This window comes from Lates calcarifer, linkage group LG12 (assembly GCF_001640805.2).
Source record: "Lates calcarifer isolate ASB-BC8 linkage group LG12, TLL_Latcal_v3, whole genome shotgun sequence".
NCBI lineage: Eukaryota > Metazoa > Chordata > Actinopteri > Centropomidae > Lates > Lates calcarifer.
The window spans coordinates 16,748,337-16,762,980 of record NC_066844.1 but is presented as its reverse complement, the minus strand read 5'-3'; the positions used below and the strand labels follow the sequence as shown (position 1 = coordinate 16,762,980).

Sequence of the window (14,644 nt, the reverse complement as noted above, 5' to 3'; positions counted from 1 at the left end):
AGAAGCCTGTGCAGAAATAAGCATTACAAGAGCTCATATTCTCCCTCAGATCACTTTGTGCATGGTACAAACTCATCTTTCCCCTGTCTCGCTCCCTTCGTGCCTGCCTTTCAGCGAGCCCACTAGAGATGAAATTTCTGATCCAGAAAGAAAGTGAGCCCCTCTGTTCCTCAGCAAGCGAACAAGGGCAAGAGATCAATTGAAGCTAGAAATGAACGTCCCTTGAAGCCAAAAAAAGAAAGCGTTGTCATGACAAACTTTCCCCACTTTGAGCAGCTAAAAAAGAGAGGATGTTAATAAAGTGCTTTAAAAGAACTGACAGTGGAGTCAGCAGTGTCAGTAAAACATAATTAAAAATAAACTTGTGGCCAGCCCTTTTCTGAGCTTAGTTAGAGCTTACTGTGAAGAACTTATTTTCCTTATTCATTTGAGCTGATGTTTTTCATCTGTCTCTGATTAAAATAATAATATAAAAATAGTTCAAGCTAATCTTTGTTTTCATGACAACCTATCCACAGGGCAGCACTGTAAATGAACAATAAAATAATGAAAGCAGAAAATCTGTGGGCAGAAACTTTAAATGTCAAATTACATTTGTAGTCATCTCAGCTATAGAGCACAGTGTCTGACCCATGCACCCTCCCACCCACTGTAGTGAAAAGTTGGTTATACAAAATGTAGAAAGCAAATGTTCTATGCCCTTGCTGGAGAGGAAAACTATTCCCATTTCTTTTATAGATTTTGGAACTGAATATAAATTAGCTTGGCAATGATTTTTCATCCATTTTATGAGTTTACTGCTAGATTTGAGTTAAGATGGCAGGGTCAAATATTTTGAATGAAACATAATAACCTGCAGCATTCTTGCAACTCACACTTCTTTTTCACTTCTGTGATCCTCTAATATGCTCCTCTAGATGATGTGAAGCTCCCACTGTATGTGCACTGCTCAATCTTAGATAATTAGATCAAAACAAAAGACCAAAAACAGACACCACTGTAGTGGCTGTTTTACCGATACTCAAAGTTCCAAGACCCCTTAGTCTGCTACACTCATCTCAGTTCCTTCCTTCCTCAGTTATTTTTTTAAGTTTTTGTTATCACTAGCTAGCATTACAGCTGTTTACCTACCAAGAGCTTCAGCCATTGTTGGGTTTAGAAGATTAAAGCCCTTCCTCAAATAGAAGGCAATGGAGGGTGCACTACCATTTTGGCCTTCCAAAAAACAAAAAAGAACCTCTAGCTGCAACCTCTAACTGTAGCCTTTAGTCCTTTGGGGTGTTTGACATCAACCACAAGCCACAGGACACATCAATTTCCACCAAGATCAAGATGAAACATCACATGGTTTTTCTTTAATGTCTTTTTTACTGCAGGATCAGCGTTGACATAAAAAACATTCACTCACTTCAGTAGCAAGCAAATAAGCCCACCTGGTGTTTCTGAATTTTATTTTTGAGATAAGATGCAAATGATATTCTTTTGTGCACTATGGTGAGAAGCTTCTTAGAGTTGAATATGGAAAAGCAACTGAGGCAGTCACTATAGATACACATTGTTCAGTGATAATAGGGAAATAATTGTTGTTCCCTGTCAAATCACACCGTACCCCTCCCATTGTCCTAATGTAAATGGTGCATTGACAAAAGAAAATGGCTTGGTCAACAAATGCTCCCCTGGCTTTCTTTTCCTTTTCTCTCCTTTTGACTACACATTTTCCTTCAAAATATTTGCTCCAGAATACTTGTACACTAATACTGCTAGCACTGAATTGGTTCTGACAGTTAATTGCAGCTTAGCCATTCAAGCAAATTATTTACAGCTGCCTCTCAGTCATTTAATGGCAGATCATATGCCATGATGGGCATTTTCAATGTGCTGGTGAAGCTACATTAAGCATTTTTTTTATTTTTTATTTATACTGCAGAAAGAGTGTAAATTAACAGTAAACATTTTAACAAAATAATGCTTTATACACTGTTACTTATAATGAAAAATGCACCATTACTTCTGAATCATAATACATTACCAGTCAACTCCTGCAGGACTGGTATGCTGGGTTCTGCAGTATTTTAACATCTATTAAACATTACAGGGAGTCATTTGATCCAAATTTAACATGACAAATTTATTATTAAAAGTTATTTCTGAACTCACTGTATGTCTTTCCTATTGTTATGTAAGTATTAAACAATGGTATTAATACTTTGAGTATAGGATCTGAACATTTCTTTCACCAGTCACAGTAAATGTACTTTTGTACAGACCATGGAGGACAATGGGAAACTGATAACTACAGTGTTCAAACTGGTCTCAAATAATAGATGATGACAAATAAAGCAAAACTGGTCTTGTACTTTCCACTGCATTTTCATATCCAGCAACCATGTTGTTGAAATAGCCAATGTACTTGTGCCCATCTGAGCACCCACTGGCGTGTTGGTTTTAGAATGAGGTCTGGTCAGGTGCAGTGCTGGTGTCTGTCTATCTTGAGGCAGCAGACAGTGATTGCACAGTTGAGAGGGAAAAAAAAGTGGTCTGAAGTCAATGGCGAGGCATTTCACGCATTATCAAGAGAGCGATATGCGCCTACACAGGTGGGTGCACAACTAACACACACTCTGCTTGTTACACACACAAAGATGTGGACTAGCGCTCAAACATGGAAAAGATTAAAAATAAAACACATGTTGTTTGTTGCATAACATTGCAGTGTGTCATGGATTCCTCTTGGACATAGGTGAAGACACATTATAGGACTTTAGAAGGTGTGATGGTGGGTTTGGACAGGCCCTCAATGCACTTGCTCTGTGTACATTTAGACTATGCGCTTCTGTCATTTACTGACAGAATCCCATAATGTTGAGCTTTCCAGTAACAGCAGTTTTAAATGTCAAAAATCATCTCAGCTAAGAATTATTCCTCAATCATAAAAGGACCTAAGAGTTCTTCCCACACTCTCAGCAAGAGGCTCTCAGCAAGTGGTGCAGTAGCTGTCCTCTTCTGAGAGTGAGAGACAACACTCTTTTTTTTTTCTTTCTTTTTTTTAAAAATGACATTCAGATCTGTAAAATGAAATGAGATCCACACAAATTATGGTGATAAGGAGATTTTTTAATATGCATGTTATTGGAGCTTTGAGGGGCAGTAAATGAAATCACAGCTGTTGTGTCACAAATAATCAGTGGCGTAGCTGTGATAAAGGTTTTCAATTATGTGTAAATTAAATTGTAAAACTAAACATTGGATCAAATCTGCAACACTCTGGAAATTTTGTGCCAGTTCAGACAAGCCATAAATATGGGTAATGGCGTTAACCTAAATGGTATTAATGTTTTTACAAAAAAGTTGGATGGCTGTCCATTTATAACAAAAAAGTGGGGTCTCAGCAAGTTCATCTGCAATGCACAGTAAACAACCATGAAAAAAAAAATTGACTTTCCTCTGTTGAACAAGTGAACTTTTGCTCAAAATCCATAGATTTTTTTCAGTCATTATGTTCACAGTGTGTTGTATCAGACCCTATGATCTTGTCATTGTTGGATGGTGTATTAACTCAATTCTCCTGGGAAGAGAAAAGGCCATAGCTGGAAGACAGACACAGTGGTGGTTACAAAGTGCTGCCAAACAGGCCATAGTGTGTAAGACAGGAGACCACTGAAACAAGATGAATCACCTTTCACCTGGGAGTGTGGAAATAAACACGTATCAGACAGCCACACTCTAAATGAGGGAAACTGGGGGTGAGGTGCAAACATTTCCTGACAAGAGTGGCATGTGCTGCTTTTTAGGAGCCACAAGCCAAATATACAGTGACAGAAGTGATGAGAGGACACTCTCTGTGGAGCGAAATCAAGCCAAGGTGAAACTTAATGATGTGTGGCAGCCAATAATGGAGCAAGATTTAATTAGAAGAGCAAAAGAAATGAAGGAAGAAGTAGAGGCTGATGGACTATGGGTTTGCCAGAGGGAAATGGTCTCTGTACACCTGAATGTATTTGTGTGAAGGTGTGTGTTTGGTGCCTCTAATCATCTCTGTATTTACCACCTCATTTAGTTAATGTCTTTTTGTTTATCTATCTTAATAGTACACAGGCTTGAAATTGCTACTATTTAATATTCCAATCCTGCTGTACTGTAAGTGGTTTGAATCATCTGTAATTTAGATTTATGAGTGAATACGTACATCAAGTTCCTATTTTAATGTGCACCTTGCCACAGTGACATTTAGCATAAAAAAACATGAATCATAATCATAAATCTCCAGAACTGAATGCAATTCTCAGTTGTCCCTGGTCTGATTGCATCCCACATATAAATGAGGCCTCTGGAGGAGTAGGGCCCTGATTGTTGTCATTCCTTGCCTAGTTCCTTGCCTACTCCTCCACAAATATTGTTGTACACCCCAAGGCTGATGTCTCCTGCGAGACTTACTTACGTAATATTCCCTCCATGTACACAGACCCCTGACAGCAGTTTACTAAAAAGCAGAAAACAATGTTTTCTTCAGAAAGATCGTATGACTATGACACTAATCTTCTGCCAGGAGCCTGTCCTCCGCAGGGATGGGTTTATTCTCCTCTGGGTCCTGAAACACTCGCTATGGAAGAGTGCACTCAAGATGCCCCCACTTCTGGATTCATCCCCTTGCTCTACAGCACCAGCCGGGGTAGGGTTTTCTTTTGAGGGAAAGACAAATTCAGGGCTCTGATAGTATTGACTGAACATGACAGCCAAGAGCCGTAATCCCCTTACTATACCCTCCTATTGAAAATCTTAATATTGACACTACACCAGACTACTCTTGAGGGGCAGCTACAACCATGTGAGAAGAGCATGACATCACCTTGTTACAACAACAAGGCACTCAAGCCTTTTTTCCATAGGTAGTGGGGAAACCCACATGAGGCTGACCTTCCAAGACAATCTAGCATGGTGCAAATGATTTTCCATAGTACAACACAGAAAGGTACTTTAACATGCTGGAGGTGCTGGACCTGGTGGGGTAGGTCCAGACCTGGTGCTGGTTCACACAAACCATTGACCAACTAATGACCTTGTCTCCAATGTAACCAACTCACTGTGGTTGTTTTTTTTCTCTCACTATTCCTCCCTGCAACTTCATTTGCTACATAAATAATGTAGAATATGTCCACAACTTGCTATGTTGATTGAGAGAGAAATCTGATTCAGTCTGATCAGTTTTTAGTAAACAGCAATCAATATATCATAGGAGGAGCCAGTTATGTGTTGACCCTTGTCATCCCCGCTAACAAAACACAGTTGCACAGGTCAGCATGGTAATGTCCTGCTGTGAAGCTGTATATGTTCACAGCTCAGTGTGATTTCAGATTAGATTAGATTAGATAGGTAGTTTATTAATCCGCACGGGAAATTCACTCAAATTCAATTCACAAATTCAGTGGCTTAATTGGTGCCTGTGAAAAAAAACAGATTGGTGGTGCCATTTGGCCTCATCCACACATGTTATCGTTCAAGTTCTGATCAATACTCCCCTTCAATTTATGCTTAAAATATTAGTTTTTGTCAATCTGCATGACATCTCAACTGACTAAAAAGTCCAGGACTACATACTGCACCCTCGTCAACATGGATCCTCCTTTAAGTCCAGAGAGTTGTAGAATGACCCTGGCTAACCTCTAGCAACTAGAAGCAACAGTTTTGGCTTTGGAAACTTTTACCACAAATTCATTTCAGCTGCACAATTGCTCTCAGTAACAAGAAGAATGATTGTTGTGTGTAAAGGCAGAACCAGCATTTTCAAGAACTGAAGTGCTGTTAAACCATGGCCCCACTGCTGTGTGACACTGACCCTCTACAGTCATTTATAGTGGAGGACACTTCTGAAGTAGCATATTCATTCCTTTGGGACTAGAAGCTCCCCATGTGCTGAACATAAGTCCTCCAAACAGTCTTCTCTGACTCTTCAATCCCCAGGCAACCTTGGTTTTATTGTCACTGGATTTTAATCCTGGCTATCCTCCCTCCTTCCACAGTGAACTCTGCTATCATACTTGTTGCTGATAGGATTTTCAAGGATGCTCTTTATCCCAGCGGTCCAAATGGCCATCACCAGGTGAAACAACCAGTATAATAAATCATCACATTTTCTGTCTCCACATATGGCCATGTGATGTTTCTAATAAAGGCCACCACTTTGTCATGATTCTGCTCCTCTCGCCCCTGGTTTCCATCTGCAATCTATAGTCTAAGCTGAGAGAGCAAATGAGGACAGGGAGATCATGCTGCAGTGTTTTTCTTCAGCCAGTTTTTCTAGTGTGGGCAGAATGCAAGCTTACTTCCCTGCAGTTTTCTGCCACAGGTCTTTTGCCTTCTGAGTGTCAGACAAGCCTCAGAGAAAAGAGGGTGAACCGGGCAGGTTCTAGGGAGTTTGTCAGATGCTGTTGTTTAGACTTGGCGAGAGCACTGGCAGTTTTTCTCTCTGCCATGATACCTCAGGTACATCAGGTTAATGAAGGTCTGGCTATCACCATGGGCAAACAGAAGCTGTCTCAGTTTTTAGAAGAATTATTTGAGGAACTTGCTTTTGCCTGTGACATATTAAAAGTATACAGGAACTTTTCATTTTGGACCAAAGCACACTGACTGACTCCTACTCCAAACCAAGATGATGCTCCAAGATACTGAACCAAGATAGTTAAATGCTATTGTTTGCTAACATGGTGATGTTAAGCAGTTCTAATGTTTACCATGTTCACTGTCTTAGTCCAGTATGTCAACATGCAAACAAAAAATTAAAGCTGAGGTTAATAGAAATAGTTTTGCAGGTATTTGATCATAAACAAATGGAAACTTTGACTTGTTGGTAGTAATACATGAAAACTCAGAGGATCACCACAAGTCACATGGATTCATCCCCTGGGCACCATGAATATTTGTATTAAATTTAATCCACATCTATCCAACAGTTCATTCAGTCTGGACTGGAAAGTCCAGACTCACTGAGTGACCAGCATTGTCATCCCTGCAGCCATGCTACTAGCATGGCTAAAACACTTCAGCAATATGATAAATCATCCAAACCTACAGTTAACTCACTCATCCTTTCTGATACATATGCCAACACATTTGAAGGTGATACACTTAATATCCTTTAAAATGCGTAATTTCTAATTTTATTTTCTGTCTAAGCTAGGAAACAAAGACCTTTTCAAAACAGTGTTTGACTGAGGACATTTGTCTTCTTTTTTTTTTTGCAGTTGTAGGTTTTTTGAGGTGTATGGTTGTTGCTTTTTATTATCTATTACTATCACATGACTTGATGTTAACGATCACATTCAATAATAGTTGCTGATACTGTCAATACAGTGTCTCAAATTTTATATACCCCACCCTTATTATTGTCAGTGTGCAGCAGTTCAGATGACGTTCTGCTTATCACACTGTGTCACCTCAAAGTTGTAAAGGGACTATTCTTTTTGGTTGAAGTTTTTATCTTTGAAGGTGTTACAGCAACATCACACTTTTCCCATAAACTGTCTGCTAACTTTTGAGCTACACTGTCAGTGTTTCAGTCTTTCTACTCTACACCTCCCCCTGAGTAATATGACGCACAACTTAATACATATGAGTCATCACACAGCTCATCATCAACACCTGCTGGTTTTCCTCAGCTGTTCTTTTCTGGGCATCCTTTAGTTGCTGGCTGTCACAATTTACAGAGGGAATTATCTGACTTATCTTAATTCTTTTTTCACTAGCCGAGAGCTTAAACGTCAGCATGTTAATATTGATGCAACACACAATGCTTAAGCCATTTCTGATCAAACGTCCTAATGGAATTAACTGTTTTAAGTTGAAATATTGAAAATGTTTGTTATTGTTATTTGATGTATAATTGTCAGAAAGTATCACTACTCTATTTGCTTGCTGATATTAACAATGAAATTCACATAAACTCACACGCTGATAAAGGTCAATGCCAATTTCTTCTCACTCACTGTGTGTCTGCATGGATACACATAGCTCACTCCAGTCATGCTGCTGTATGTGTGACAAGAATATTTCATGTGTTGGTGTGGGAGGGTATTATTCTGCTAGTGTGACATAATTATCCTGTTATATAATTAGTATTTGTTTATAGTGTGTGTGTGTGTGTGCGCGCTGTTGTTAGATAATATCACAAGCATACATCTGTGAGCAGTGGAGCAAATCACATGAGACACAACAAGGGCAAAGGTGGCGCTACTAGATAATCCTCCAGATTTAGAGAAACAAGTATGAATAATTTGCAGCTGTTAGAAAAATTTGCCAGATTAATAAAAATGTAATAATTAATATTTTTGTATTTAGAATCTTAATCTTCTTTCTGCCATGAAGTAGGACTGCGGGCGCACTTATAAACTACACAGATGCGCTGGTTAAAACCCCTGTCAGAACCAATTGTGAGTAAAAAAAAAAAAAAAAAAAAAACACAGTGGCCTCTGGTGCTGCCTTCTCACCGCTGTCCTGTCATCTGTGACTCTCTGCCTGAGGCACAACAGATCAAGGCTCCAGCACTGGTGGAGTGTGGCCAAACCCCCGAAAATGTGATGTCTCAGGAGGTCAAGCTGAAACAGAAGGCAATGCACTAAGTCCTGTCACAAATCCCAAACCAAAGGAATCACTATTTAATTTCTGTCTGACCAACTTTGCACTATTGTGTCATCCTGGCCTGCTTATGTGATTTAGATCTGTTGTAACTGATCTTTTCATGCTCTGTTTCCACTAGTAATTATGTGGTCACTAAATAATCATTAATACTCTATTGATCTATTATTTTAGTTCATACAGATTTTATATGCATTAATCAATATATTTGTTATTGTATATATTTATTTTTTTATATAATATGAATGTTTAGTTAATTTTTATGCATGCATGATTTTATGCATTATGCCCACCTGCTCAGTGTTGCAGATACTACATGAACAGATCTAATGTTAATTTTGTTGCTCTTTTAATGACTATACATTTTTACTGTGACTTTATATAGTGAATGAATCTTGATACTAAGTGACACAGTGAACACAATCTGATTTATACAGGGTCTTTAAGCTGACATATTCAGGCAAAAAGACAACATTGGGAGATACTGTGTGATAAGGATATGCTGTAACAAAGCAGGCTTTTCTTTTAATTAGCCATTTACCCTCTGATTGACTGTGCACTAATCAGTGAGCTGCTGTGGTGCTGTGGCTAGAAGGGAAACCTGCATATTTTCATCTCACATCATTCAACACACGCTGTCTCCTCTGAGGCCCTCCACAAACATATGCTGGACAAATAACATACATAGCCTAATTAGTGTGCTGTCCCTGGGCTCATCCTAGCAGTCTGAGACTGTAACTGCACTGAAAGGCTATAAAGAGAAATTTGGCTTGACATGGAACATGCTGTGGCAACAAGTCCGCTCAATTAGTCCCCTCAACTCAGTTAAGTTGCAAGGCTGGAAATACCTTTACAATATCAGGGATCATGACTGACTGTGTGAAATATGAGAAATACAGGCCAGCAGTGGCCTGATTTACCAGTGTGTACGGTGTACGCAAAAAAATAAAAAAATAAACACCCACCCACCCAACCATTTTCTGTTCTCTCTATCTTTCTCCCTCTTATACACACACGCACACACACGCTTCACATATTATTAGGTGCACAACTCCCTGGAAAACACTATTTTGTACTGAGCAGATTATCTTGGAACAGATCTAAACTGAACACTAACACACACACACACACACACACACACAAAATGCCTATGCTGGCCAGCTGCCCCACCCTCCCTGCATCATGTGTGAAGCAGATTTGTCCTTTCCTGGGAGAAATGAAATCAGTGTTGCTGGAGCTGCATCCATAAAAAGGAAGGGGGGGGGAAAAAAAACCCTCTTCCTAATGTTTCCTGTTTGTCCTGCTTGTGTCATTAGTAATGTATTACATTCATATTGATTAAAGTTGCCTTTCCTTTGTTAGAGGTTCTTAACAATCGAGAGAAAGAGAGGACTTTCCACCTAACACCTCATGGATGGTGCCAGTGCCCTTTGTGGTTCCATGTAGTTTTGTAGTTAGAAGCAATTCATTAAATGTGCACAATGTAGAAACTGACAAATAGAGCAGCACTGTACTGTTGTCAATGACAACTGCAGCTGTCCCTCAAGGTTTGATAGATTTTGGTGACAGAATAAGAGGATACATAAAGTACATACATCAATTGTCCAAAACCTTTTGTATCTGTTCATATTGTGAGGGACTTTATGTTTTTTTCCAGAGAGACTACAAGGTAACATCTTTGTAGAGGATGTTTAATTTCCTGATATTGTAAGTGCTAATGTTAAGTTGACTGAAGGACACTCACTTTTTGGTGGATTCCTAGATTTAAGGCTACATACAGTATGCACACACAAAGCAAGCTAAAACTGAAAATGTGTTTTCATATTTCTCTCTGTTTTATCTTTATGTCTTTATGAGTAGATGGATCTAAAAATTCAAATTTTCGTTTTACACAAGGCATTGACACGTGGTCTGTATGTGGATAACACAGTGCTCAGTATCCAGAGTCAAACTACATAATGGAGATGGTCTAAAACTATCAAGTGCTGTAAATCTGCTCAGACACACTCGGGTGCTGTTTAACTGTTAAGTAAAGAAGAGACATTTCCATTGACTGGAACATTGTCTTCCTTTCCTCATTTTACACACCAATGCAGGCAATTCCACATCTGTCCACCAGACAAGCATAAAATTGTTCTTTTAACTGACAGACTAAGTGCAGCGTCACAAGAACTGTATTCACATTGGTTAACAGGTAGCATTTACGAATCCCTGCTTCATGTTCATTCAGTCATCTGACAACAGAACAGAAAAAAAAAAAATCTAAAAAAAAAAAAACTATTTAAAAACTTCAAAGATGTTTTACATGTGGTCCATTTAGTCTGTTTAATATCCCCCATAATTTATAATTTTCCTAAAAGGAGAAATGGGTCTATAGGCTCTCATGGGGTTAAATCACAGGAGGCCATTTTCACATTGCTTTGGCATTTCACTGTGGAACAACTTTTCAGAAATGTTAACAGTGTTTTGACATTTATTCTCCACAGTGAAGATGTGCTGTAAGGGGAAAGAGGGCACCTGCACTTCTTGTCAGTGACCATTAATCTTTTGAGATTTTGGCTGGTCTCTAATATGTACATGATTATTGCGTGCATGCACGAATACACACACAGATTCACTCTTCAGCTGGTCACATTTGTTGACAGCAAGGCTATCTTATTCAGATAATAGGATGGTTTATTATTGCAAGCCAATTAAATCTAAGAGGATACTGAGGGCTAATGTCAGCCATCCCTCCCTTTATTCAGTTCTAAATGGTTTGCAGCTTATTAACTTTCTTTTCAAAGGCAATTAAGTGACAACAAGTATTAGAATACAGTATGTTATACTGTAGCCTAAAGTGATGTTTTTGTTGTCATTTCAGAGGGTAAAAGACTCTCTACAGCCCCATTTACAGAACAAATGTTACACATCTAATTTCTTAAGTAATTTAAAGCTTTAACAATGTGGTTAATGTAGGAACACTGTGGGGAAAACTATGTTGCTACATGTCTAGCTGAAATTGCTTACACACACCATTTCACAGCATGCCTTGCCCTACAGGGAACACTATCTTCACTCCTATACCAATATTCTGTCAGGCCACAGCTTACTCAAAAGGAGCCAAATAACACACAATCCAGATAAGACGTAACTTATGATAATATTATCGAAAGTGTGTGGCTGTGTATATCAGTGTTTCTTTCTCCATTATTCTAGCTTGTTGTGTGACTGTGTGATTGTGTTTAAAAAATATAGGTGTTGGTGTGAGCATTCAGACTTTGAAATGCGCAGTGCAGGCAGTCACAGATTCGAGCAAAAACTGTATTACAGTACAGACACATAATCATGTTTTCTTGACATGGTTGCACAACATATGCCCACCACAAATCACTAGTAGCGTGAACCTTTGCCAACTCCATCTGTCCTCGAGAGTCACAGCATGGAGAAAGTGGTTTGATCACATTTGCAGCTTTTTCCTGCATAATCTCTACAGCAGGGGGTCCATGCCATAATGTCTATAGGCTTACACTCTGATGAAATATGGCTGAAAATGTTACATTTTTAAAAGTGGCATTCCTTTTGCATCCACAATCAAGGCGGCAGAGACATTTGCAAATCCTGTCTACTGTGGTGTGTTTTGGGGAAAAAAAAAAATAATAAATGCATGTCTTTCTGCACAGAATCAGACCTGTGTTGTTGTGTTGTTAAGTTTTTTTTTTCACCACAGGTCATTTAAGTTGGCTCATTATCCTCTAACAAGAGTTTGCCTTATCCCTGCAGTGTCGATTGATTTTCCTTTCCTTGCATAATAATGGCGTTAGTTTCTAAATGCTCTCTCATTTCAACAAAACGTTTCTTTCATACCATCAATCAAGTTTACAGCTTACAAACTGCAGAATATAAAAAGTGTGGGTGCACCAGGCTGTACAGAAGCTTCAACCCACATTGTTTGAGCGCCGGAGTAGTTCCCTTTCATTTTGTCTCTTTGTTTGTTTTTTTAAAACTTTTTTTTCTTCCTATTTGCTGACTTGTTTGTGAAATTTTTTACAAGCAGGAAAAAAAAGTCAACAAGCCAACTTTGGCATTAAATTGATTGAAGATGCTATGTAAGTCTTACTGTCACTACAGAGCCAGGATTATAACATCTTCTACTGAAACTCTCCTGATTGAATCATTTGTACAAACAGTGTGTTGCAGAAAAAAAATTTATATATATATATATATATATATATATATATATATATATATATATATATATATATATATATGATGTAAATCTAGCTAAAACTAGATAGCTAAAAAAATAAAAAACCTATTCTGCAGCAGCAGCATTAGCGACTGTAGTGTTTTGAACTGTTTCCCAGCACTGTCTTCTTGAGTTTGCAATGATCTGTCAGGGTGAATTACTACTTTTTACATTTGAACTCAGTGTGCCAAGTGTTTAGATTTCAGCCTCCTGGTTTGAAACCACCAAAGCATCCAAATGTCAACATCTGCTCCTCCAGGTTTGGATCGGAACATTGGTGCACATTACTTAGTACGTGGGCACACTGTACCAGAGGACTTTCAACAAAGGAGATGCCACCTTAAAAGGATTAAACTGTGATATTGTTACTGACTGTGAGCCCTTACTGAAACACAATAACATAACTCATGCAAATGCAATCGATTTTTTTTTAAATATTGTTTTTTTTTATGCTCTGAAATTTAACTAAAGGCTCTTCACAGCTTGAAATAATGTTTTAGATTTTTTTCTGGAGTGCACATGTATAATCCAAGATTTTAGTTGCATCAAATAAATAGCTGATTGTATCTTCAAAGTGGCCATGAAATGGTAATATGAGCTCTGTTCATGGTGAGGTTATTTGAGAAAAAGGGATTATGTGTTGTGGGAACTATAGTGTCAGACATGCACTAATGCACATGGGAAACAATGCATTACTATCTGGTATGAGGGCAGGGAAAAGTAAAACTTTTATGTGATCATTGTGTCTGAATTGAACAAAAGCTCATCCTGTAGTAAGAGAAAACAACAAGTAAGTTTCCACTGTGTTTGTAAGTTCAGAATGCCGCTCAGAACAAAGTTGTGTGTTTTGTGTAGTTTGTTGTAACTCATAGTCGGTCGATGTTTTCTTCTCTGTCAGGTGGCATCCCCTTTGTCCTGACCGGGGAACTGTTTGAACAGTCCTACCGCCCTGCTGCCTTCATGATCGCTGGCACTGTAAACTGGCTGTCCAACTTTGCTGTGGGCCTCCTGTTCCCATTCATTCAAGTGAGTTACATCATTTAAATGTGCAAACGTTTACACATTTTAACAGAGGTCAAGTTCTGGAACTCAGTCAGCCACATCATTAGCAGACATGCTTCAAATAAACAAGTGGCACTTTTCGAAAATAAAACGTCAGACACACACAGTAAGTCATCGGCTGATTGTCAGCTAAACCAAACCAGCTGCACCTATGTTTGTCACTTAAACTTTCTCAGTCCATTAAAGTTGTCAGCTCTTCATTAGTCCCTGCAGTGGCTGCCTGCCACATTATGTTGAGTTGTTGCGCTGCCTATTTTCCACCAGCATCTCCACCTCCTTTCTGGACTCACTGGTCAGCATACTTGGAGAACTGATGTTTCTGTAGTCCCTATTATGTAGCATCATAACTTCTGGCAGCCAATGCACACCACTCCACTGACTTCTCTGATACTTTCTCAGCTTTAGTGCAGAGACTTTTAAGATCTGACCTGACGTAACAGCGTGAGATATGGAAATGAAAACTCTTCTTTTACTCAAAACCTGTGTGATCACCACCTCGGCTGAGTAACAGTCTTTAAGCCCCAAAGGGTTTTCCACAGGGAAGTTTGCTTTTATTACTCAACCAGGATTATGAGACTGTTTTTATTTCCCGTGTTGGCATGAGAATTTCACTTTATAACTGTGAGATAATAGCAGTAAAACCAAAGTCACACTACAACCAATTTACACATTAAGTGCAGTTTACTCATCATGAGAAGTATTATTCAGCCCCTGTTGTATATT

General features: G+C 38.8%; 1 protein-coding gene across 3 annotated transcripts in view; it reads left to right on the top strand.

The window, feature by feature from the left end:
• slc2a9l2 (solute carrier family 2 member 9, like 2) overlaps window positions 1–14,644 on the top strand; it is a 92,290-nt gene that overhangs the window by 61,827 nt on the left and 15,819 nt on the right. For all 3 annotated transcript variants that reach the window (XM_018700286.2, XM_018700288.2, XM_018700289.2), the window contains exon 12: window positions 13,758–13,885. In XM_018700286.2, coding sequence (XP_018555802.1) covers window positions 13,758–13,885 — 128 coding nt within the window. The remainder of the gene's footprint in view (window positions 1–13,757; window positions 13,886–14,644) is intronic.